Here is a 26,612-nt window from a genome sequence, read left to right as displayed (position 1 = left end):
GAAAATAAACAATGTGCATGTTTAGTCTACTGTAGGACCAGCGTATCTAAATCCCTTTGAAGGGGTCGTGAGTGTTGTGTTTGCTTTTGCAGTTTAGGGAATCTTTCCTTCCTTCTTCTTTAATATCAAAGTGACCGTATCACTAGGGTAAGCTGAGCTGCCAGATCATGCTCACATTGGATGATTTTACAGTGTATTGCAAAATCACTGTCCTCACCATCAGAAAGCATTATGCACTCAGCAAATTCATAATATGTACTACACAATTTTTCTAAACATGAAATTGAAGAACTGTATCTTGAAAACCTGGGTCATCTCTGGGTCTCTATGAACTTGAGTACCTAACAAGAAATCAGATGTCATTTGATTTAAAATTATATGGGTGTGTGAGCCTCTAGAGGAAGATATATGCACATTTTTGTCTATTTATATTTTGGAAAATTCTATTTGTTATTTTCATATTACAGTATAAAACAAAATAAATCAGTTTCCCCCCATTATTGATACATATCCCCAATTCTGCTAATATTTCCTTTGAGTTTATTGTGGCCAGTATTTACAATAAAATTTCCCATAGTACCAACATGTCAGATTTAATTAATCCATTATTCTTCATAATATTATGTAAAATTATATAGTACCTTCCTCTTTCCTTTCTAGTAGAGCATATATACTTAATATAACTACAAAATCTCTTGCAGTTTTAAGCCTTCTTCCAATTATGTGTTTGTTCTAAGAAGAGCAGCTGTGGATTGGAGTATTTCATGCTTTATCAGCATTAAGCTCACTTGATTTCTCTCATTTCTTCATAATCCACTATCAAACTAACTTCATGGAGCTGAGCCCTTCTTGAGAAGCCTCCAATTGTGCAGCTACTCACGAACTTCCCAGCATGTTATAGAACCTGAAGGTTCATTACCATGTTCACAAGAACCATCCACTGGTCCCTATCTTGAGAGAGAGGGAGGGAGGGAGGGGGATGTGCATGCATGTGTGTGTGTGTGTGTGTGTCCATCCACTCATCCAGCAGAGCCCTCCCATCTTGGCCATGAGTAAGGTAAAGAGAGATCAGGTCTTCCACCATATTTGAAGCTGGAAACCAAGGTCCAAGCAGGAATATACAGATTCTTCTGCAATAGTTAATGGAAGCCCACATCTGAATGGTATGGGCATGCTCACATCTTGGTACATTAAGAAGGATTCCAGGGCTACAAATCGTGACTGACATAACTGTACCAAGATACATACGTAACAGACCATTCAGTCAGATTCCCTGAGAGAAGTGAAGTGGAGTGCAGGTTTCAGCCAAAGGAAAAAGGGAGCCTAGTCTGGTATACAGATGGGCCCAAAACAAATGAAGGCATTGCCACTGGGGTAAGGAAGAAGCTCAGCTTCAGCCTTGGATGATACACCTCACAATTCCAGGCAGAAGCTATGCCAATAAGGCATGTGCAGCTGAGGATAGAAACATCTGTATTCTACCAGACAGACTATGATCAAGTCACTTAAAAACTACCATACCAGTTCTAAACCTGGCTGAGATTACCAACAATCCCCAATACAGATCACTGAAAATTATAAGGTGCAAATGATTATGGGTACCAGAACATGAACTAAGGGGAATGAGACTGCTGACCAGATGGCAAGAGCAGGATATTGACATTCACAGGACCTGAACTTGCATGTGGCATCTCTGAGAGTTGCTAAGTGGCCCTACAAGGACTGGGTAAATAGAGATCACCATAAATACTCAAACAGTCCACACCTGGCCAAAAAGCACATTGGGGCCTTCTTAGTAGACCCTCTGCTGAAAAGACTGGGTAATTACTGGGACCACTCATAGGAATGTTTCACTTGAAAGGACAGTTTTCAAGCTGGGACTATAGAACAGTCCTACCTGCAAATGGTGGTGCAACAAAGATGAAATAGCATCATGTGTCCTAAGTGACTGTTAAATGGTAGATAATTAAGATCTCATCACTCGAGACTCTATTTCCTGAAGTAGCTATCAAAGGGCTCCATTAATCAAAGAACTGTGTTCCATTCAAACTGAGGTTCAGCTAGAGGGCTAATTCAGAAAGATGATGAACAACAGGTTATAGTCGGCTGCAGTGCAAGGGTGGATATGATTCACTCTTTTCATTAAATAATTTAAATAAATAATTTATTCTTATATTCAAGTAGATCCAATTACAGGGCAGGAAAAAAGTTGACACACCACTGGATATAGAATATGTCAAAAATCAAAACAAATGTTCCAACCAATCACTGGAACAAGTCAAAATAACATAATATAAAACACAGAAAACACAGTCACTAAACATAATAAAATGTGACTACAACAAGACTTAAATACTAGATGAAAACTTATTAACCATTTATCTTTTAAAATGCATCCAGTTTATAAAAACAATGCATATGAATGGATATTATCAATAAACAATACAATATCAAATAATGTATGTTACATCACTCACACATAAAAAACGATAAAAACATCTAACATGCAAGAACATCTATACCAATCTCAACTAAAGAGAGAGTAGGGGGTAAGACCAGTGATTACCAATCTCCTATGAGCACTAGGCATTTGAAAAACAATGTTCCACAGGAAAATGCTGTGCTTAAGTGATGTCAAACCATCCTTTCTGAAGCAATGTACAGCTACTCAATCAAATTATGAAATAGAGTGTATCATCCTTTTCTGATTTTGAATGTACCCTGTACAATTTATTACTGCATACATAATGCACATATTTACCTTGAGACATACAAGTGCTTGTGATCGGTCCTCTTCATGACAGAACTGACGAATCATATGTCTGCATGTGGTCAATAGTGTGTAATCCACAGAGCTGTCCTGTAGTTCCTCCTTCTCAACATTGAAAATTGCTTTGTGACAATCATTTGTGAGTTCTGGTTTATTCATCTGCAGACATTCCAACACCTGACACAGTCCAAAAATCAATACTTATCAGATTCTGCAATGAAAGCTACAGTTACATGCAAAAGTTGTTCACCTGTAGGCAGGATCAGAAAAATGTGGTATGCTGTAAAATACATTTCAGTAAACTGGTCTTGAAGTAAATACTGACAGAATTAAATGCAGAACATGAAATGCAACAAAAAACAGAAAGGCTTAGAATAACTATATGTAATGAAGCATTTAATGTCTCAGTATTTAAATATTCCAGAAAAACACTAACAAATAGGAATTAAGTTAATTGGGAAATTAAGGGAAGAATAAATTTTGGAAATACTATTATTTAGTTCTGAAACTACTGTCATGCCATGCTCCTAAACTGTAGTATTGCCATCACCCTACAATTGCACCTGCTGTACTCACAGCCAATAGGATCCTGAACACAAGACCTCATCTCACAAACCTAATGGGTTCTCCCTTGGAACTGTTGAGCATACCAACCAAAAACCAGCACCCAATCAAATTTCTCAACTACGCTCAATCATATTCCACTGGCACTCATATTCAAAAATTTTTACATATACCTCAGACTCATCTTGTTCATCTAACCAGAATGTATGTTATATACATAATTTCAACTTTCCTGTTATCCCAGATAATTCAATTAAAAATACATGGTTTATGTTCACAACACATAGATTAATTCTTCACTGCAGCTTTTATTTCAAGATATTACTTTTAGAACTGCCTGCATTAATGCATACTGCAAATACATTAAACTATTTTTCTGTAAAGTTAAAAGCCTGAATGGAAATGCTAAAGGCAGAAAGATAAATCAAAGGTTAACTAATGATTTATTATTAGTAACATTGTATTTCACCGTCATATTGTGTGTGAACTATTTATTACAGGTTCTGTCAACACAATTCCTGTACAAATTAAACAAATTTATACTGTTTCGTACTTTAAAACATGTATCACCAATGTATGGCCATCAACAGGTAATCATTTTACATTCACACTCTACTATTTCTGCTATCTTTTTCTCCTACACTGACCAACATTTACATTTTAGGCGGAAGGTCATATGCATTTTTATAGCATTAATGCAAGATATATGTCATATGTAGCTTAAAATTAATTACTATTATTATTATTGTTGTTATTGTTAATTACAGTTTCTATTGTTCTAGTTTCAAATGTTGTTGGTTGGTCATGCGTGATATGTATTCACATCAAAGTATAATTTTGTATGTTATATTTATCTGTTATTAAAATCTGAGTAGCTGTTATTGCTGTTGAATCACATTAATTAGCGAATTTTAATGACAAGTTATTTATATTCATTTCCCAACCATTTCCATAAGGATGGCAGTGATTGTGACCAAACTTCTCAAGGCTATTTCATTTTAATTGCAAGGGTAAGTCAATAAGTACGTTACAAATGGATATAGAACTTAAACCAATAAGAGTATGATTTGAAAAATGCTTTTATTTCTCAACATAATCTCCCTGTACACAGAGGCACTTGTCCCATCGCTTCAGAAGCCCCTGAAAACCAGCAGCATAAAATTCTTTGGGCTGCTGTTGGAACCAGGTGGTGACTTTCCCTTCTATAGCTTCCTCGTCGGGAAAATGTTCAGCTGAAAGATGATGTTTAAGAGGGCCGAACAAATGGAAGTCGCTTGGAGCTAGACTCATCACATGTGACAATTCGTGTTAGCATATTGTGTCCTTCATCATGGTAGCGATTGAGATGCTGTAATGCCAGGCCCATTCTTTGCATTTTGTGTTGTGGGGTCAGCATGCGTGGTGCCCATCATGCACAGACTTTGTGAAAACCTAACCTGTCATGCAACTTCCATTTGTTCGGCCCTCTTCAACATTATCTTTTGGCTGAACATTTTCCCAACGAGGAAGATGTTGAAAGGGAAGTCACTGCCTGGTTCCGAGAGCATCCCAAAGAATTTTATGCTGCTGGTTTTCAGGGGCTTGTGAAACGATGGGACAAGTGTCTCAGTGTACAGGGAAATTATGTTGAGAAATAAAAGCATTTTTCAAAATCAGTACTCTTATTTGTTTAAGTTCTGCATCCATTTGTAACTTACTTATTTACTTACCTATGTATAATGCATTCAACTCCATAAAATTTATTTGAAGAGCAGATAAGAACAGTTTACAAACTGACATCACATTTCACCAAAAAATCTTAGACAAGGAATGCATTCTACCAGAAACATACACAGATGGGTACTAACATACTTTTGAAATTGTTCTTTATCCTTCGATTGCCAGGGTATTTTAATGGTCTAAGGGTAGAGCTGTACTGGGTTTAAATACCCAGTGCTGGGGGTGGGGGGTTTTGAACAATTTTAAGCATGTTATTAAAAATGCTGTAACTAGTACAATTTTTATAATGAACAAAATAAATTAACTTCATTTTTATACAGAAATAACACATTTTCAAGCAGTGCAATGTCAGGTGTTAAAATGATTAAAAAACAAGTTGTACTTCTTTTGTTTTGTTCTTATTTTTTTTATTCTTTATGTAAAAATATGATGCCCACATCTTCATAAAGTTGTTCTGCATTACATAATCATTCATTCTTGTCATGTGTCTTGCAGCTGCATGCCATAAATGGGAAATATCTGCCATGGGAAGCAATTACCAGAAGACTGGTAAAGACACAGCAAGCTGATAAGATTTAAGCATCTGTTCTAGTGAACTGTAAAGTGTGTGAATTAGTGAAATGGTTATAATTACTTGCAGTCATGGATCTGTAAGAGTTCAACAAATCCAATTACTATACCAAACCTCATCTATAGTCACACTCCATTATGTGACATGCCATAAGATAAACACATACACAGTCTAAACACCAGCCTTGACAACACAAGGTTCACAGCTTTGCGATATTTGACTCTACTGACAACAGATTAGCTCTAAGGTGAAGTATTTTTATTATTGTACAGGAAATCTTAGCTTTGCACCTATATTTCTCAATTATTGCCAATGAAACAGCTGAACTATAACCCTGGTACCAAGTGTCAGCTATGTACACTGGATCCTCTGGGGATAGGAATTTCAAACAGCTTCTTTGCTTCCTACAATGCCTTCAATACATTGTTTGGAAAGTGATGAATGAGCTAGTGGACAACCCAGCAGCTGTGAAATTGTGACTGTATGTATGTATGTATGTGTGTATGTAAGGGTGCGCCATAAAAACCGGCCCCCCCACTGCGACCTTCAATGACCTATTGTGCTTCCCCTTGGATTAGCCCTTTATTAATAAAGTGTAGGACCCTGGTTATGGGGGTGTCATAAAACTCACTTGGTTCCATAGAAACTGACCCAAGTGATGAAATCTTAAATAAGCTATGACCTCACAATCACACAGGATATGTGCGGCTGATTCATTTTTTTGTAGGCACCTTTCACAATTTGGGTAAATTGTGACTATTGTCTGTTATTTGGGGTGCTTTGAGGCGCACCTCACCAGAGTCACAAACAGATGGATGATGCAAGGGTGTACACTATACATACACAAAATATGAAACAAGAAATGGCAAGTAGAATTTTACTATGTTTAAATAACTGTTACTTAGAATTGTGTGTGCTCTTGTATTGGAGGCATTTATAAGCATAGCCAATGGGGCTTACCTTTAAATGCAGGAAAATGTGTAGGACAGCCAATAAAGGTTAATAAAAGCCTGACACTTCTAGACAGAAGAATTCTGTAATGACTTTTGATAATAAAGTGTGCACTCAAAGTATGTATTAACTTCTACAATAATGGGCTTGTTTTGAAGTTATTTTACACTTTCGTCTTAATGAAAATATAATAAATGATGTCAGACCTTATTTTGCCAAAGGACAAAACTTTTATAAACCCAAATGTCCCTGTATCGTTAGCTTATGTGCATACTCTATACCTGAGCACTTCCTTTTTGAACCTGTGGACAGAATTTCTGTATGTCATCTGTGCAGGCTCTTTTCAGTCTTGGATCAAAGTCTATATTCTCCCGCTGTTGAAATAACTGAGCCCTTAGCTGTTGACGACACTCCTTGGAAACTGAATGTTTTGCATCACGGAGGGTATCATTCCGTACTTGTTCACTGAGGCACAAGATAACATCAAACCTGAAAGACAGAAGCAAACATAAAGTCCACCAGGGAATTCAATCTCTCTCTCCAACATATACAAAAATGCACACATACAGAATAGTCAACTTCAGTGCGCAAATGTTGTTAAACAGAATATGGTTTCTTCATCCTTCAGCAATAACTAATTTATTACCTAATTAACTGACTACTTCCATGATGGTTTTTCTTGAGATGCTGTTACTTGGCTGGTTCAGAAATTTTTAGCCTACTTTCCTTATTTTGAAAAACTAAACTTCTTGTAATATTCTAACAGATTTGATCAATGCACTGCAAGGCAGCAGCTTTGTAAACACGGTCCAACATGCAACAATAGATGAGGTTGTTTTCTGTCATCTACGCTGAGAAGCGGTGGGAAAAAGGGGTTATGCGACCCGCTTCTAGGCAACAGCTCAGTAAACACATTTTTGCATATCAGACCATGCTATGAAACCAGTGACATCATCAACAATAGGGACAGTGTTTCCCACGGAGTCTGTGCAGAGTGCTTATATGTGAAGTAAATGCAGAAGAAAGTTCAGTTCAGGGCAGTTACAAGGCAGTTGTAAGCTAGAGGAGTAAGTCCAGAAGAATTTTTAGTTCCAACATTCAAGAGTGATTGAAGACAAGAAGACTTCATGGTGATTTGAAGTGATAGTTTCTGTGTTGACATTCACTGCTAGGAGATGACTAGTGAAGATGGAGAATCCTAATGCGTGTGCAACGGTGAACTGGAAAGTGTGTAAATCAGTGATAGCGTTGTATTTAAGTGTGATTAAGAGAACTTGTTACCAAGGTGCTAATAAATCAAATCATCTGAACTAGAACCTGTTATTTTCATCAACCGTACCACCCTACACGTAACATTATGTTTCCATCTATGCCTATATCAACCATGTGGCCTCTTGCCCCTCGATTTGCTCATTAAACTCTATATTTGAATCTTAAGATAGCAGGCAAGAAGATAAACAAGATAGGAAATGTATGCAGAGAATAATAATTTTGGAATATTTGCTCTATTTCTGGCTCTAGATTTTAAATTTGTGAATGTTAATTTTGCATACCCCTACTTAGTGAAAAGGTCAAATTAATGTATGACAACAATTCCCCCCAGAGTCATTAAATAGGGTTTTCAATGCATGTAGCTTCACTCTTGTAGTGGAGTTTAATATCGCCTATGATGCCAACATTACTCATGGCAGAAGAACATTTATATAAAGGAAATAAGAATTAAAAGCAGCGGTGAATGATGATAACCAAGGGTTAATTCAAGGGAAACAATTATTTTGAAAAGAAAAGAAGTGCTTGTAACATTCCACACTGCAACTCTCACTACTTGTCAACATACCGTTTCTTAATACACATCTCTCAACAGTTTACCAGTCCCATGATGCCAGGGTGGAAAACGGTTTTGTCTGGTTGTGCAACACAATTTTGCATGACACACTGCACCTCCTCCTCATCATGAAACTGGATTAGATTCAGTGCTGCTTTTAAGGGCTGAAGATATTAAAGTCACTTCACATTAAGCATGATAAGTAAGACAGGTATGAAACAAACCATAGTCTATTTACAAATTTGTATACACATCCATGTCACAATGATCAATTTCAAGATTTCAGTACAGTTTATTTTACAAACCACACTTGTGAAGATTGGGTGCCTTTAGTTGTAACAAATGTTAATATTAAATTAAGTTCTTTTGCTTTCCATAAGAGCAGCACACATTTAAATAAACATGATACTCACTGATAAAATGAGATGTTAAAAGGCAATAAAGGAGCATGCGGTAGCATAGTTGGTTGAGGGGCTATGCTACAAGCTGAAAGTTGCGGGTACAAGTCCCAATGAGGTCACTGGATTTTTTTCAGTTGACCTAATCCTTTCAGCTGCACTAGGCCCCAAGGTTTAGTCAGCCTCTAACAGAAATGAGTACCAGGAATTAATTAAATAATTTTCCTGGGGAGTAAAGCACGGCCGGCACATAAGGCTGACAACCTTACCGCCATGTTTGAGATGATTGTCTAGATAGTGTGCGACCCTCAATGTCTCACAACCCTATGGGCCTTCAAGGCCTGGTACAGGGATAGCTTTACTTTTTTAAAAAGGCAATATTAATACAGTGGAAGATATAAGCATTGATAAAAAAAATATCACTCACTTGGTCCTAGATGCAGGACAGTACCGCTTTACATGGAGACGGCATGCTTCCTTGAACTTATATGTGAAGTGGTAGCTCTTGAGAGAGATAAGCTGGAAATGCTCTACTGCAGCTCGACACTTGTAGTCTGCTCTCATATCTGGTTCGTTCTTGTGCTCTATCAAACACTCCATGATATCTCCCTCATCATTTCCCATCTTAAGTTCAGCTTCACAGTGCCTCTCCATTACACCCTGGCAAACGGACATGATGAGCGGATTCAACTCCACATGTTCCGCTTGCTCCTCTGTAAAGTTTCCCACTGCTTCACGACACTTTGGACTTAGTCTGTTAACAATGGCCAAAAATAAGAGGACAAATAAGAAACATTTGGTGAATTCTCAAGCCTAAATTTTTAGCTTTTTAACTTTTTTTTTTTAGGAAAACTCCGTTCACTTAAATAAATGTAATTAAGGAATAAATAAGGGAAAGGAAAATCCTAAGCAACCCTGAAGAAAGGCCAATATATTGAATACAGTTTTGGTGAAGGCTGCCAGAGGCAGAAGGATACCAGTGGAGATGCACTCTGTAGCAGACCATACTAAACAGACTGTACTGCCCTGAGGACAGAGCAGCTGAGTGATGATGGTGTGGCACTGATTCTACAGGAGGCAGAGGCTGTTTGATGTCTGGAATGTAGGACACTGCTGATCACACCCTGCTTATAAGAGCCTGGGCTTGAAGCAACAGTATGGTGTCGTGTCACCATTTGAAAGGGTAGACATAGATGTAGCAGGTTTTCCCCAGTAGCAGTGATGACAGCAGTATATCTACTATGATTAGCACCTTAGCAGGAGGCTGTTTGGGGGAACAGCCTTATGAATCAATGTGATGGGTTATCTAAAATATACAAATTCTCAATCCTTGGAGCTGCAAAAATTCTGCAGTCATCCAGTTACTAGCCAAAGGAAACACAAATCCCACTAGCCACAACAATCAATGAAATGCTGAGACCAGTGTTCCACAGGCAGTCCCTTATGATATGATGTAAAGAAGCACACCAAATAAGACACTGTCCTGACTCTGGTTCAAGCACACTCCTAGTTAGCCTGCTACCTTGGTGCAACAAGGGACTAAAAAGGGAAAGACTTGAAAAGATGACAACAATGAAGGAGGGCAAGAGAAAGAAACCAAGGGAGCTGAATGACTGACTGCAAACTCTTATAAATGCCTCTACACAGTTATAGATAAGACAAACTAATGCCAAACAAATCCATTTCCTACAAGAACCTGTGGTGTAGTCATTTTCATGTGACAGGACAATAAATATCAAATGTAAAATGTATGAGGTAAGGTGTGAATAGTATAGGTGGCCCACATATCAAGAAATTCTTTACACAGCATGATGCAAATCAACAACACCTCAGGTGACTGCTATGTCTCAGTAAATACAAGGTCACTTCAACATCTTCATGAATATTTAGTCTCAAATGATCAATTAGCATTACAAGACATCTCTTGCAGGTTGATGACTTTTGAACTAAACTTTATAGCTAACTACACATACTGGAATTACATGACACGTTACCAGTGGCTATAATTAAAGAATTGTGATAGGACAGCAACAGAGGATACTCACTCCTCTAACTTGTCTTGCAGACAAACCATTTCTTCGCCCTTTCCTGTTTTACCAGGGCAATGCAGTGCCAAATAATCTAGACACACTTCCTCCACCTCTGGTTGCAGATCCACACTGACAGCTCTTTGTCGCATCACGCGTCGGATCTCCTCCAAACAAGCTGGTTTCAACTGATCATAAATATTGCCATAAGAAAGGTTCTGTTCTTTGTATAAAGTTTCTCATAAAAACAAGACAGATTCTTGTATCAACTGACCTGCATTTTTTTCTCTGAATGGTAGGCATATCGATATAGACATGGGAGCACCAAGGGCCCTCTCTCTGGGTCCATCTGACCACTGTCATCTGTCCAATCCTTCTTTGCATGACAAAGCTGAACAGCACTGTCATGACATTCCCGATACAACTGGGGATCTAATTTGAAGTCACGAGCTATAAAGTACTGTATTTGCAATAGAGCTATTTCACAGGCTGCAGTCATGTGATCAGTTCCAAGCTTTTCCATAAGGCAAGACATAACTCTGTAACAATGATGTACTGGTTTATATACGTATGCACACAAGTCTATCTGTATGTGGAAGTGGAGTACAGGGTTGGCTTACCTTGCATCTCCTCCCCTCACTTCATTGCAGGCTACATCAACTACAGGCTTGCAGGCTTCACGCAGTACAGGATCCACTCGCCAGTCTTCACCAGCATCTACTTCCTTCACCAACAATTCAAGCTGTAACAGTAATGAAGAGACTTAGGGTAGAAACATGACTCTGTAGAATATCCACCTTCAGCAGTAAATAGTTATTAAACATGACAAGAAATTCCCCTCCTTTTACAAAACCTGAAGATTCATGACTGTCATCACAGAGGCATTTTCCCAGACCTTATCATAAACCAACTCAGTTATGTCTACACCCTCACACAGCACCTCCCTAAGATCAATTTTAATGTACAAATGCAGATCATTTAAATTCACTGAGGTTAGTTACATTTTATGTTTGTTTTAGAAATTTCCTGTGAAATTTCAACATGCTTTATGCCAGTTCATTGAAGAGCGAACTCACTGCTCTCTGACACTGTGGAGAGACTCGTCCTTTTCGTTTCTTTGTCCTTGTATGTTCCATCAGGCAATGAATTGTCTTCCCACCAACTTCCAATGTGTTGCAAAAATTATTAATGTCATCAGAACAGTGAGTCACAATTTCAGGAGATAAACGGTAATCTTCCATGAGAATTTTGCGATGCTCAATCATCTCCATCTGGCAGTCATGGGATACCTTGGTACCTATGGACATAAACAGATACTTGATGAAACAAGTCCACACAGATTATGAAACAACATCAAATATACAGGAGCAGCCTACCATTGCGTATTACTCCTTCTAGACACAGCAAGATTTGTGCAAGACGTATTTCCTTATCTTCAGAGACAGAACGACGACAGTGAGAGGCTTTAATATCTTCTCTGCACATCCTTGCCAAGCCCTTGCTGACTTTGTAATCTTGTGCAATTAACTTCTGACGGCGAGTCAAATGTTCTTGGCACTGAAATGTCACAATACTCATAACTATAAAGCCGTTTTCCACCCAAGTTAAACAAACAGAAGCACATAGGGTCTGCAGGTCACTGTCATATTTGTCACCATTCCTGTCCATGTATCCATGAAAATAATGGGATAGCCTCGATGGTACAGTGGTAATTTGCTCACCACTAGACCCAAGGTTCATGGATTCCAACCTGGCTGAGGTCCAAAGACTTTTAAGAGAAGTGAAATTTGTATAACAAATTCTTCTCGAATGGAAGTGAAGCCTGAGGGTCGCATGTTGTATATTTGTGGCATGTAAAAGAAACTTTCACTCATGATAACAGATGAGCGAAGGCAAAATTCAACGCAATTTTCAGTCACCCACAATGCCTTTTATTCAGATCCTAGATACCACTGTGGAGATCTCTCAACAACATGAAATCATCCAACCCAACAAAAGTATGCCGAACAACCAGATAATGTCCAAATGGTGTTCAAATAGAAAATGAGTTACAAATATGCCAACCAGCTGAGGTTAAAAAGCATAAATGACGTAACTGTCAAAGTGCGGCATTAGAAACCAGCATCAACCACGTTTAAAATAGAGCATAATTGCTCCTTTCAAAACTATTTATTCATAATACTCTACTATTCAATGATACATAGCTTATCCATTATTAAAGCATTACTAAATAAACCAAGATTCAATCAATTTCAATGCCATATGTTGTTTTCTTACTTAATTTACACGATCACACACACACACACACACACATACCTTAGAGCTCATTGTTCTGTCCATTTTGTGTTGCATCAGACATTTATAAACTTTTCCACTTCCTGGAGCTACATCAGGACAGAAACGCAGGTGGTCATTTGTACAATCAAGATATAACTGTCGATCAAATGTCACATCATCAGCTTGTAGCTCTGACAAGTGTAAAACTTGTTTTAGACAGGCAGGTTCCAATGCATCAATGTGTTCTTGGAGGCAGGCCAGGGTTTGTCCTTGGGACAGAGACTACAAAATAATGCTGTAATTATTTTACTTGACAAATGCTTAAAATTATTCTATATAACATGGCAATACGGGCCTGTCTCTCACACCTCATTCCATAATTAAAGTTACCTAACCTCTGATAGACTCTTATGGTTCAATGCCTCCAGCACCAAAGCCCACCACTTGACAGGATCCTAAGCCCCTTCCATCCACCTACCATAACAATCTCTATAAGCAACAAACTCCGTGGCTCTGGTCTGCAAGTGAACTATACCTACCAAGCAACTGCCGCTTGGCAGTGAATTAAGGTTCTTCTTAATATTATCCTTCCATTTTGTTCTCTGTTCCAAATGACTGCTTTCCAAGATGTATCTTATGTTAAGTTTATAAATTTGTAGTCTCTTTATCAAAGATACTGATTTTATTCCACTAATGATCACGAAGACCATCATTCTGTAATAACCACAACTACCAAAACAATATTTCATCCCCTTTTCACCCAAATATTTCAATGAGCATTTTTATATTCTAATACTTTAAATTAATGTTCCTCCCTAAAAGACAGAAACTACAATTGTACCAAAAACTGGAAAAATGGTTGTTTTATATACATAGTGTCATGTATAAGGGGCAGAGTAATGAATAATTGTGGGTTCTAGATTTTGAGTGGATTTACTGGACACTTATTTACAATTACATTTGATTACAACAGCTCACACACTAAACTCCTTCTGAACGACGTCTGTCTTGCGAATCTCTTGCTGGTGTCTGAATCTCGACCTGGTCTCTACTCTCTCAAACTCTCTCTGCTGTCAGAATCATGGGCTGAACTAACTTCCATGCAGACCGAATGTAAACCACCAAGTCGAACAGGTGATTGTCCTTGGTTATTCTGTTTTATCCATTGTCACAAAACGTGTGTCAATCTCTGTATAATGCTTTGATTTATACAAGCATGTTCACTGCAGCGGAAACGTGTTTTAGCTAGCCGTCATCTAGCAATGGATGACTGGCTCTGGCTCCACTATTCCAGCTTTCAGGCATCATGTCACATTGCTCCCTCCTCAAGGCTGTTCGTCCCAAATGGCCTATAGGTGTATCACTGTTCCTTCTTTTCTGAGGGTTCTGCTCATGACGCCTTTTTGTCACATGGTCTTTCCTTCAGTGACCACTCTCCAACAGCTACAACTACTCCCCCCCTAAGGGCGCTCCTCCTGAGTGACTCCCCACTAAGCTTCCAGTCAGTCTGGGTATATAAACATCAACCTTATTCTGTCCTCTTTTGCTCCAACGGTGGGGGTGAAACTATCCAGAGCAGCCAACAACCCCACAATTCTGGATCTTCTTACACTAACCTTGATAGCTGGTTCTTCTTCTTCTGTTTTGAATGGGGGTGACCCCTCCAAAACATATCCAATCCTTGATCTTTTGCAGCCCAGCAGGAGATCTGGTGATTCACTTTGCAATCTCCAGTCCAGTGGTTTTCCTGTAGATCTTGGTGAATTCCCTCTTGCCTTGTTGCTGCTGTCACAGGCCTAGGTTCCTGATGCTACTGTTGTATTCTGGGGCCTTCCAATGTCTCTTCTGAACATTTGTTTTTTTTTTTAAGTTCCTCTTCTGGCCTTGTCTCTCATCTGATTTTTCCTGATGACGTTTCCTTTGTGTCGTGCCACTTTTGTACACTGGGACATCTTTATGCAGGTGATGGCCAATTTCCTCCAGATCCACAATGTAGCCATGTCCAATCCTTTGGCTTCTGGCAGTGCTCTAAGGCCAGATTTCAGTCCTTAGGCCGCTTCCTCAGTCCTCTGACAGGCTTCATTGTGGCCTGCTCCTTAGGGACCTCCCTGTGCTTCACTTCAAATTCCATGTCCTCTGGATCTGCCTTCAAATCCGTGGCCTCTGTCTTTCCCTGATAGGCATCTAAATTGTCTTGAATGGTTTTCATTTCTGCCATACTTTCTTCTGGTCGGGGTCCATTTTGGCCATCATCACTTTCATAATGGTGCCGATTTTTGTCAGCATTTCTTCTCGGTTGGCATCCACATTTTCTTGCATTGTTTTTATATCAGCCAGCATTTCCAGTATCTGTTGCATCTCCATAATGTGGCGAAATAACCATATGAAGCAATCTTAAATCCAATAATTTGGTCCAACTGATCACATCTAACCAATTCTGACAGCGAAATGTCATGAATTTACAGTCATAATCACTTTCCAACAACAACCTGTCATGAATAAGGGGTAGCATGACAAATAATTGCGGGTTCTAGATTTCATGACTGGATTTATTGGACATCTCTACTACAATTACACTTGATTATAACAGCTCACACATTCATCTCCTTCTGAATGATGTTTGTCTTGTGAATGTCTCACTGCTGTGTGAATCTCGGACTGGTCTCTACTCTCTTGAATTCTCTCTGCTGTCAGAATCTCAGACTGAACTAACTTCCATGGGGACCAAATATAGATCACCAAGTCAAACACCTCACTTCTGGAGACACTGTTCAAACAGCAGCTATTGTTTTGAATTCATTTAAGTTGGGCACATGCTAAGAACACCCATCATCATCATCAGTAATCTGTCAGGCGACAGGTCCACAGTCTCTTCCAAAACAGTTTCTCCACTTAATGCGATCTTCTGTTTTTGGAAAGAGACTATCCAGGAAAAGTGATAATGTGGTAGTTTTTCCATTTGCTTTCCACATCGCAGTACAACAGCCGTTCAAACCACTCTGGTCACGCCTGTTGCTATACGAACTTGAACCATCTCGAGCATCATTTGCTCTGTGCTTCAAGTCGCTGCTGATGACGCTGCTTCCGACATCAGTTTTTGGTGTCTCTCTTCGTCTGATGCCTACCCTTTGACCTGTCCAGCAAGGGAGGCCCTGCCAGTACCAATACCTGGCATTTTTAACATATGCCCACAAGAAAAAAAGTCAAGGGGAATCTAATCTGGTGATGGTATAGGCCAAGAGAATGGGCCTCCCCTCCCTATCCAATGGCCAGGAAACTGCTCTCTCTGGGTGGATCACAAACAATGTTGCTGTAATGAGACAGAGCTCTAGCTTGGTCCAAGACCTCAAATTCATCTCCTTCCAACCATAGAAAGGCAAAATTTGCCAGCATACTGAGATCAATGTCTCACCACACATTAATTTTCACTTTCACTTTCACTTTCACTTTATTTTAAATTCCATAGATCCTTTTCAGGTCCCGGATGCCATAGGATATACAACATGTCAAAATACATAAACACTTACATAAAAACAAAGAATCCATCAACATGCAATACAATCACAATTCAAAATTTGTACATAAAATATTCAAATATGATTAAATTTATGCAGATATATGATTATCGTTGTCACCATCATAAATCAATACAAAAGACCTATTCATAATATATAAGTTTGATGCAATTATTTCGATCACATAACTACAAATACTTAATTTAACAGTCCAAATATAGTACATTTCATCAGGATTTAAAAATTAGAATATGCAATAAAAATTCAGTATATACAATCAGTCATTTCATAGCAAGAACCTTAAAATTTGAAAACAATTTATTAACATATTCTTCTACAGGATAAAAGGAAATGAGTTGTGATTAAACCATTCATGACCATCTTAACTGTATACAGGCATATGTTATTTAAAACATAGGGTCTATTACAATACCATACTACCAAAAATTTATACTCTCAATACAAGAACACAGTGATTATCTATATATCAACACAAATGACAAGACATGAATATATATCTCTCCTCTGTGATTACTTATAGACCAATCTCCTTCCCAGTCTATTACAGCTTCTGTTTTTCCTTTATGGTTTTTATGAGTTAACCAATTTAATTAATATCACAAATTTCATTTGAACAAATTTTAGTTAACCTACCCACTTTCATGAGAATACCATGGTAAATAAGAATGTTGTATAACATTTCTCTCCTGCATCACAGGCTCTCTTTTAATTCAATAAACAGATGATGAACCATCCCACTGTGTATCAATATTTTCTCACGTATTCAATGAATGCAAAACATCTAATGAATGCTTGATCTGTTACACATGTCAGCAACTCAAAGCTTGAAAGCCCTATTGTGAGGCATGTCTACAAATTTTGTTTAAAAAGAAAGGAGGCCAGAGAAACAAAACATTATACCACGTGGCATGCTTTAACCTTCAACTAAAATCAACCAAGCTTTTGACTAAATTGGAATTGGATTATCTACTAGTTCTGCGTCCTGCATTATGAAGGTGGAAGCTGAATGCGGACTACCAGTGCCAAACGTTCTTATCCTCATATCCCACTATTATATTGCACTCCACACCAATGATCCCCAGCAATTTCGTCTACAGATAAAATTAACCTTGAGAGAGGAATCTTGGATAAATTTGTATATGTAGTTGCTAACAGTGATATTCCTCAACAATTATTGAGCATAATGTTCTTATCCTCATATCCCACTATTATATTGCACTCCACACCAATGATCCCCAGCAATTTCGTCTACAGATAAAATTAACCTTGAGAGAGGAATCTTGGATAAATTTGTATATGTAGTTGCTAACAGTGATATTCCTCAACAATTATTGAGCATAATGTTTTATTCAGACAACTGACAATAATCTCTGTGAGCATTTGGTACACGGTGTCAACTGTAGAACATAAAATGGATGGTTTAAGTCCCTATTTGTCTCTAGGGTGTTATAGTGAAAACTCGCTAACTTAGAATAATATCAGTAAAGTATAATGTTTTGGGATAAGGAAGGAGATGGAGGAAGTTTGATATTTAATGTGTGCAACGTTGTTCTTGTTACTGTTTTCACTGATGGTAGTGGTTGAGCAGAATATATTACCTCAGTGTAACCTACAGCAATTAAAAATAGCTTATGTAATTCACAAATAAATGTCAGTACTGATAACATTTCTAGGACATCAAGAAATCAAATGTCATCTGAGGTTGTTGACAAAACCAGACCACCTACTGTTTTGACATTATCAGAAGACTGAATCTGCAGAAGAATTCATAGGCTGGAAGACATTAATCCACCTTTAACAACATTTTTACAGGAAGTGAAAAGGGACCAGTGCTGCCAAATGAAGTTAAAACATAACAGTAAAGTATTATTCCCAAAGCGGAATAATAAGGGAATTCTCAATTAAGGTAGTAAAGATGTCCCTGTGCTTAATTAATTAAGCACTATGCCATGAACATGTATGGGTGAGTGGAGATACAGATCCACCATTCTTGACCTCAGTACTAGATGGAGGTGAGTTGTCAACTTTGTGTCCTAGTTAGTTTAACCCTGGAGAAATCGCACCCAGTACCCACTGGATAGGAGGCAGGGTGTACACCAGGGTCAGTCTGAACACAATAGAGAAGAGAAAAATCTTGCCCCTGCCAGGAATCAATCCTGACCGTCCAGCCCATAGTCTGCTACTATACTGACTCCACAATAAAAGAAATAAAAGCAATAATAAGCAGTAATAAAAGCAGTAATAAAAGCAGCATAGTACACTATGCCGTACAGACTCACTGCTAGGTAAAGACCTTGAAACAAATGAGATAACAGAAATCGCTATGCAAGAGCACAGTAAACATGTCTCTACAACAGAGTTCCTGTTGGAAATAATGTTTTCTACTTGGTCTGTGCAAAGGGGTTACAAGAAAAACAACTGGGGTGACTCAGTCAGTCTTGAGTGAGCAGTTAGGGAATGTGGTTTGTGAGCCGTAAGGGCATGAGCAATAGTCCTTACTACTAGCCTTAGACCAGGTGACACCCTGTTGACAGTCAGCCTGTGAAGAGATAACCAGAAGGTTGGTGTGAAACAGCCTCCAGTCTGGAAGTGAGTCAGTTGAGAGTTGAGTTCTGCAAGGAAAGCTCAGAAAAGATGGCACTATAGTTCAGTTGAGGTTCAGTGGTAGAGTGTTAAGTAGCAGGCAAGAGCATTACCATAGAAGCTGAAGAATTTCCACTGCTGAAAGCCGTTATCAAGCAATGACAAGGGAAAACAAAGCATGCTGGAAAAGGGCTTAGTGGTGCTGTGGTGATCCATGAATTGTGGAGATCAGCGATACTGTTGTAAGTGCTTGTACTTATGAGTCATGTGTGCAAGTGGTTAATAAATCCATTCACCATTCAAAACCCTATCTATGATCAACCCTAAATTGTGACAATATTAATAAACTTTCATAATACCATACATACATAATGCTGTTACATCATTCACACATACCCACTGTCATTTGGTGAGAAGAGCATTAATCTAGCATGTTTGTATTTCCCACAGGTGTATGAATGAAGTATGTTGAAAACAGAATCCAATAACTTTCTAATGATGACACAACAGTCTAAGTCACTGATAATGATGCACCCTGCATTGTGGATTATGATTTTTGCCATCATTTCCAAGGTTGGGGGATGAGGGAAAATCTTGCACATGATAAGCATGGTAAGTCAGCAGTCTGGAATTTAATAGTCTCAAATAGTATATAGTGTCACATCCCCCAAGTAGGCAGCCAGCAAAAAGTACTGTCTGTAACATCAACCACCAAACCTACAGCTCACATTTTAGTTATAATTACCAGATAAAACACACAAAATCTTAACTTAGCCAGTGCAACTGACCAATGTACTGTAAAGAAATACCAAATAAGATAATTTTACACATACAAACCTTATCTGCCTGCATACGACCACATTCAGTCTTTAAAATATCGTTCTTACAATCCTCAGTGAAATGGGTAATTATTCGAAAATCACTGAAGGCTACCCACTCCATACGCTGGATGAAAGCCCGGCATGGTACACTCTTTATGCTCTCACGGTGGTCTATCATACATGCCAGTAATCCTCCATTTCCTCCTGTCGCTTTGCACCCCAGTCCAGTAAGGTCAGTGCCACAAGCACGATGTGATATTTCTTGTAGATTAACATCACTTATCAGATCTACCATATGTTTCCATATCACATTTTGACATTTTATATTTATATTTGTTAACTGGTTCTCCTACAAAAAATACAACAAATGATCACAGCATTTATCACCATTCACATTCACTACTCTCACAGTTAGAAAGTGAAAACTAAAAGATAGTGGGTGTGCTGCATGAGAAGGGAAATTGTTGTGACATCATCCCATCACATGGACCTACAAAAGACCAAACATGACAGCTAGCTTAGATGGACAAATTCAAGACAACATATTCTGTCTGCATATGTTCTACATTTTATAAACTGTATTAACAGTGCACAAGGGGACAACAGCCAGACCTTAATCACATGCACAGCAGATCCAAAACTATAAACTGAAATGAGGGGAAAGACACTATGTCACTTCAAATAATTCAACCCATTAACCCTTGCACTGCTGTGGTCGACATATGCTGATCTCTGAATAACATGACATCCTTGCTACAATCGAAAAAACCCGTATTGTGACTTTATAGATTTTCAAATCTCAGGTTTCTTTGTATCAATCTCATTTAAACTTGGTGGGTGCATAGAGTCATCTATTGGGAACGTAATGAAGCATCATTCATTTCAACGGCTACATTCTTCTGGCCCCTAGCTTAAGAAATGTAAAATTCAACATTTTTGCAACTTCTGCTGCCTGTTCCCTGTCTGAGGTAAGATACTTTTTTTATTGCTAGTGGGGTGGGACTAAGTCCCTCGTACTGCGGCCACTTCTGGCCTATTGTACTAGCCCCAGATGATAGGTGAGGGTGATTGTGGAGCAATTGGTGGAATAAAGATTGGCAGGGGAAACCGAAATACTTGGAGTAAACCTGCCCCAGCGCCACTTTGTCCACCACATATCCCACTTGACCAGATCGGGGATCAAACCTGGGCCACCACGGTGGGAAGCCAGCAACTAACTGCTTGAGCTATGGTGCAGCCCACTGAGGTAAGATTAGGTACATTTTATCACAAATTTTCATACTTTGCACTTAAATTATTTATAAAAGATCTACTCAAAAATAATTCAGCACAGAGGGTACTGAGAGTTACTTAAGATACTAGCAGTGAAGGAGTTAATAAAACTCACTTGTAACACATGTAATTTGCAGTGATTGTGACAGAGAACCTTCTTTGGATATTCTTCAATGTCCAAATAAAGTTCAAAGAAAATTCTCCCATTATCTGGCTTATTCTTAAAAGATCTGTGGGTCAAATTCTGGGACTGATTATCCTGCCTGAGCAGTACAGTGAAAAAATCAACAAAGCCTCCAATTAACAATTCTTATTCAACTTAGTACCCACTATTATATCCACAACCAACTACCTTCATGGAGTAGAATCTCTTTGAAAAGACAACAGCTGCCAGATAGTCAAGATATTCCATGCCTTTTATGGACCCTGAATATCCATCTCAAAGAAGTGTGGAGCCCTGTATAATATTTTGTAGCATGCTAGCCTTTATGGCACGAGGTTGATAGCCACATCCCGCCCCCCGGAAGACCACCATCTGTCAAACGCTGGTAACTACTTATTCAATATATTCACATGTATCCTCCATATCTAGTGGCTATCTCCTCCAACAATCTGAGAACATGCCATGGTATGGTGAAAAGGGACTTACTACCTCTGCAAGTTACAGTTAACAGTAGAAAAATAGACAGCACTGACACAACAAGCTCTACAGATGTAATGATCATTAAGGATTAGACACATTCAAGTAAGTTTCTTTTTAAATTAAAATATATTATATTCTACTATGGTTCCAGAATTATATTATTCCCTGATCCATCATGAGCAAGTTAACAGAAACTGAGTTCAAGTATAAATATATTTGTTAAGAAGGATACTGTAAAATACAAGCAAATGAATTTTGTTAAGTATCTAGTAGGCTTTATGCTGCGCATCTGGAACCCTGTGTTACTACTAAAATGGTTCCAAAGATCTGGTTGTGAAATCTGATGAAAAAGAAAAATTTAATAATGTAGCCCTAACAGTATTATCTCATCTCTCCAAGATTATATGAATTGAGAAGTTTTTCTTACTGCATTTAGAACCTACATTTATGATCATCTGACCTCTGCTCACTTCAAATGAGCAATGAAATCCATTTCTAAATCAGGACTGATCTGGGCAGGGCTTTGTTTATTTACATAAGGCACTTGCAGTGGAATAGCAATGGCAGTACTGTGTTCATACTGACAGCCAACTTTTCTTGATTGATCTGGAATACTAACTTCCAAGGTTAATGATTCACTGTTCACAGTGTGTCATGCATCTGCATATTAGTGGGATGAGTTTGTGCACAACTACAAACTCATTTGTTTACTTTAGTAATTATTAATAACCAGGTGCAAGTACAAGTTTAAAAAGCCATATGTGACTTGGCAGTACTTTCAAGTAGGCCATAAGCATGTTCATATTCTCTCAAGAGCATCACTCAAACCATCCAAATATTCTCATGTCATTTGATGCAACTCTTACATATGATATTACAGCAACAAACACAGCAAAAAACAAACTGGCACTCATCAGAAAAAAGTTCATAGCCATGCGGGCCAAAAAATTACAGTTAGTGTATGCCTGTTTCAAGTAAACAAGTGCCTACCCAAAAAACATAGTATGTATGTTGACATACAAAATTTCTAGGTTTGGTTATTGATCATAAATTGTCTTGGCAAACCCATATTGACCAAATGATACCCAAATTAAATAAGGCATCCTATATAATTAGAGTATTAAAACCTCTTTTATCCTTGGAGTGCCTAAAAACTGTTTATTTCTCCCTAGTTCATTCAATAATATCTTACGGCATAATATTTTGGGGGAGTTCAGCTCATGCAAAAATCATATTTCAAATACAGAAAAGAATAATAAGAATTATTACCAATTCGCGTAATATAGATTCGTGCCGTAATTTATTTAAGGAGTTACATATTCTGCCACTTCAGTCTCAATATATATTTTCTTTACTTATGCTGGTTGTCAAGAATAGAGATTGCTATATAACAAACTCTGATGTCCACACACGTAATACCAGATTTAATCATGACTTGCATCTTCCAGTGGTAAACTTAACGATATTTCAGAAAGGTGGATGGTATTCTGGTATCAAACTTTATAACCACCTCCCTCCAGAGCTTAAACAATTATCTTATGACATTCCTGGATTTAAAGTGGCGTTAAAGAAGTTTCTTATCACCAGTTCTTTTTATACTGTTGAAGAATACTACTGCTGGAAGAAAGATTGACACCTCATGTATATATTTTAATCATGTATGTAATTTTAAATGTTATTTTGATTTATGAATGTATTATGGTACAGTAGTTTTGTTGTATTTTGACGATGATGAATGTCTGATTATGTATGTATATTTATATGTTATATTGTATTATTGACTTGTTCTGTATCTGAGGCAGATGCCTCTATGGATTTTTTTGGAACTGTAAATAAATGACAATGACAATGACAATGACAATGACAGAACTAAGCTCATAACCTTATACGCACAAGCTAGTTTGATTTGTTTGCTTGCAATCACAAAGAATGCAAGAAAACTGTTAAAGTAATGAAGCATGCAGCACAACAGATATTTTTCAATGTTTTCCTTCATATAATGGCACATTTTGAGCGAAAATTTGCCTCAGTCATTGTAATGTAAAGGAGAAGGGGGGGATGGAGAAGAAGAGAAATTATGAGAGGATGGGAATATGAAAGAGAGCAGAAAGGAATAAAGGAGAAAGGTAGGAAGGTGAGAAAGGGGCGAGAGGGATAAAGGAATTGGAGAAAGGGGGTGAGGAATGATTTTCCCTGAGACTAAACCTGCACATGCAATGAAGTTATGACCACGTGACGGGATATCCTGAGTCCTTTGTAGTTTATTTTAGTCTAAGAGTCACGGTAGCATGAAATACATCATGGCAGCATGGCAGCATTATTCCACAATCTTCCCATATTGACACAATACTACAGTTCATCATTCAAACTAAATTATGTTTATAGTTAGTGTAAGCTTGTTAAGTTTTCCTTGGAGGTTCACCTGCACTAATGCTAAAACATTGCCAAATTCAGATTCATTTACAGTTTTGTGTAGAAGACACTAACACAACTTGAGACAAAGAATATTATTCCCCAACTGTAATCGTTGTACAAGTTGAATATGTAAAGGGTATGTGGGTTGTCATTATATGAAGAAACAACCTTTTGTTGAACTGTTCTACAATATTTATTATAGTATATAACAGGAAGATATACAAGGAAGATATGGCGATATAAAGAAGAGCGGTGAGGGTGTTGCAAGCAGTAATATTGTTGGTATTATACTATTAGTCTTCAATTCTTCAAACTCAAGTTCGTCTGTGTATACTGTGCAACTATAATAAATATTATAGAACAAAGACAAAACAACTCCATCCAGTGTGACTACTGAAGTTTTTAATACTTGAAAACTTAACACCCTTACATGTTTTGGTCCCTATAGACCATCATCAGAGGGACATCAATACTTTTTTGGAAACTACTATCACAATGGGTGTTTTGAGTGTTAAAATACATATACACATAATGTTTGTAATGCACAATATATATATATACAGTTGTGGAAAAGTTGGATTTTGTNAAAAAAAAATATTATAGAACAGTTCAACAAGTGGTTGTCTCTTCATATAAAGACATCCCACAGGTATAACTGCTCCATATGCAGCATACAGTACACTTCACTCTGAAAGGGGCTCATTTCATATGGAATCCAACGACTGCTAGTCGATGCATCAGCATGTACAAAATCAAGATACTTCTTCATTCAGCACAATGCAACTGCCAGGGCCAATATGTGCTAGTGGCATGAATGTACCTGTTTCAGTCGAGCAGTGGTGTACCACTGCAAACACATGTGTGATCGGTTGGCCCCTATCCTGATAATGCAGTTCTAGTGCTTCCATCATGAAAGCTACAGACAAAATATATACCACCTCACTCTGCATTAGCAAAACTGTGCTATCTTGTTTCATTGTTACCGCTGCTCTGTCACTGAATTAATGTTAACACACAAGAAATTTAAGTCTTGTGGCGTTCTAAGGCTCCACCACATGAACAAACACACACACAGTCAAGATTAAATCTGAAACGCCAAAACTCTAAAACAATGGAGAATCGGACAACTGTTTGTTTACATTTCTCGCTCCAAATTATATCTTCAACAGCCTCCCACAGTTTGGCCACTCGGCTATTGAATCATCCTCTATGTTTAACATTTAGATGAGTATGAGGGGTGTGCCATAAAACTGGTCCTAGCACTGCGACCTTCAATGATCTATTGTGCTTTCAACATTTAGATACTAACCTTAAATGACTGAATACACTCCAAAACAAACAGGTCATCGCTGTCTGATGGCAAGTTTCCACACAATCCTTGAATCTCTTTCACACAATCATTCTCGTCAATCAATCTTTTTCTGGGTGCGCTTCGCTTATTTCTATTTTCTGTATCATTCACATTTACATTGTCACTTAAATTATTCCACTGCCTCCCATTTCGAGTTGTAGCACTGTCACGTCCAAGTGCAATGTAAAATAGACAAAATAACTCAAAAAACAATAACAACATACACATTATTTTGCACGTCACCATCCTAATCGCTTATGACATAACCAACTTCTGTTTTCCTCACAAGCACTTCTTCCCTACGTTCCTTATCCCCATATCAACTGATATTCCGTATGTATCTCCGTACCGCTCCGTACCATAGATCGTCATAGATAACAACCTATACGAGTATAAGAATGATTTAATATTTACAAAGGTACTATTATAATATATCCATGGCCACTCCTATACAAGAAAGGTAGCACGGATTATTAGTAATAAACGTACCAACAGTGACGTGCACGCCATCTGTAAAGAATAGCATTTGTAAGAGGATTTCTTTATATTTCACATTTTACCGCTTACGGCGGTGTCTGTGAAGAGTAATGTCTTCTGGGATGTGCCGCCGTGTCTACCAGCGTCTTGGATAAATGTACTGCCTCCATCTTCAGGGCCGGAGAATAGACCAAGCAAGCAGACTCTTCCTACGTTAATTTTGGCAATACCCTGTTTCCATTTTTCAAATTATACTGATTTTTAATTATACTTATCATGCAATGTTCTCAGTTTGCAGCAGAGCTCTTTTTAATCTTAACTGGTATTAAGTCTTGTAAAATTATTTCTGGCAATTAAATAAGGGAGCTCTTATGTGAAATTTTAATGGGAATAGCAATAGCCTTCCATCATC

At 38.0% G+C, this 26,612-nt stretch overlaps 1 protein-coding gene across 1 annotated transcript in view; it reads right to left on the bottom strand.

The window, feature by feature from the left end:
- LOC111862259 (Golgi apparatus protein 1) overlaps positions 1–26,192 on the bottom strand; it is a 38,350-nt gene extending 12,158 nt beyond the window's left edge. The window contains exons 1-11 of the mRNA XM_023847499.2: positions 25,682–26,192; positions 20,059–20,391; positions 13,142–13,384; positions 12,202–12,382; positions 11,902–12,122; positions 11,446–11,567; positions 11,100–11,364; positions 10,844–11,013; positions 9,226–9,552; positions 6,857–7,064; positions 2,762–2,947 (exon numbers count right to left, since the gene is read on the bottom strand). Of these exons, the coding sequence (XP_023703267.1) occupies positions 2,762–2,947; positions 6,857–7,064; positions 9,226–9,552; positions 10,844–11,013; positions 11,100–11,364; positions 11,446–11,567; positions 11,902–12,122; positions 12,202–12,382; positions 13,142–13,384; positions 20,059–20,391; positions 25,682–25,969 (2,544 nt within the window). The 5' untranslated portion in view covers positions 25,970–26,192. The remainder of the gene's footprint in view (positions 1–2,761; positions 2,948–6,856; positions 7,065–9,225; positions 9,553–10,843; positions 11,014–11,099; positions 11,365–11,445; positions 11,568–11,901; positions 12,123–12,201; positions 12,383–13,141; positions 13,385–20,058; positions 20,392–25,681) is intronic.
- Positions 26,193–26,612: the final 420 nt, after the last annotated feature.

This window comes from Cryptotermes secundus, unplaced genomic scaffold (assembly GCF_002891405.2).
Source record: "Cryptotermes secundus unplaced genomic scaffold, Csec_1.0 scaffold88, whole genome shotgun sequence".
Taxonomy (NCBI): Eukaryota; Metazoa; Arthropoda; class Insecta; order Blattodea; family Kalotermitidae; genus Cryptotermes; species Cryptotermes secundus.
Note: the sequence above shows the minus strand (reverse complement) of the source record. Positions and strands in the feature narration are given on the sequence as shown.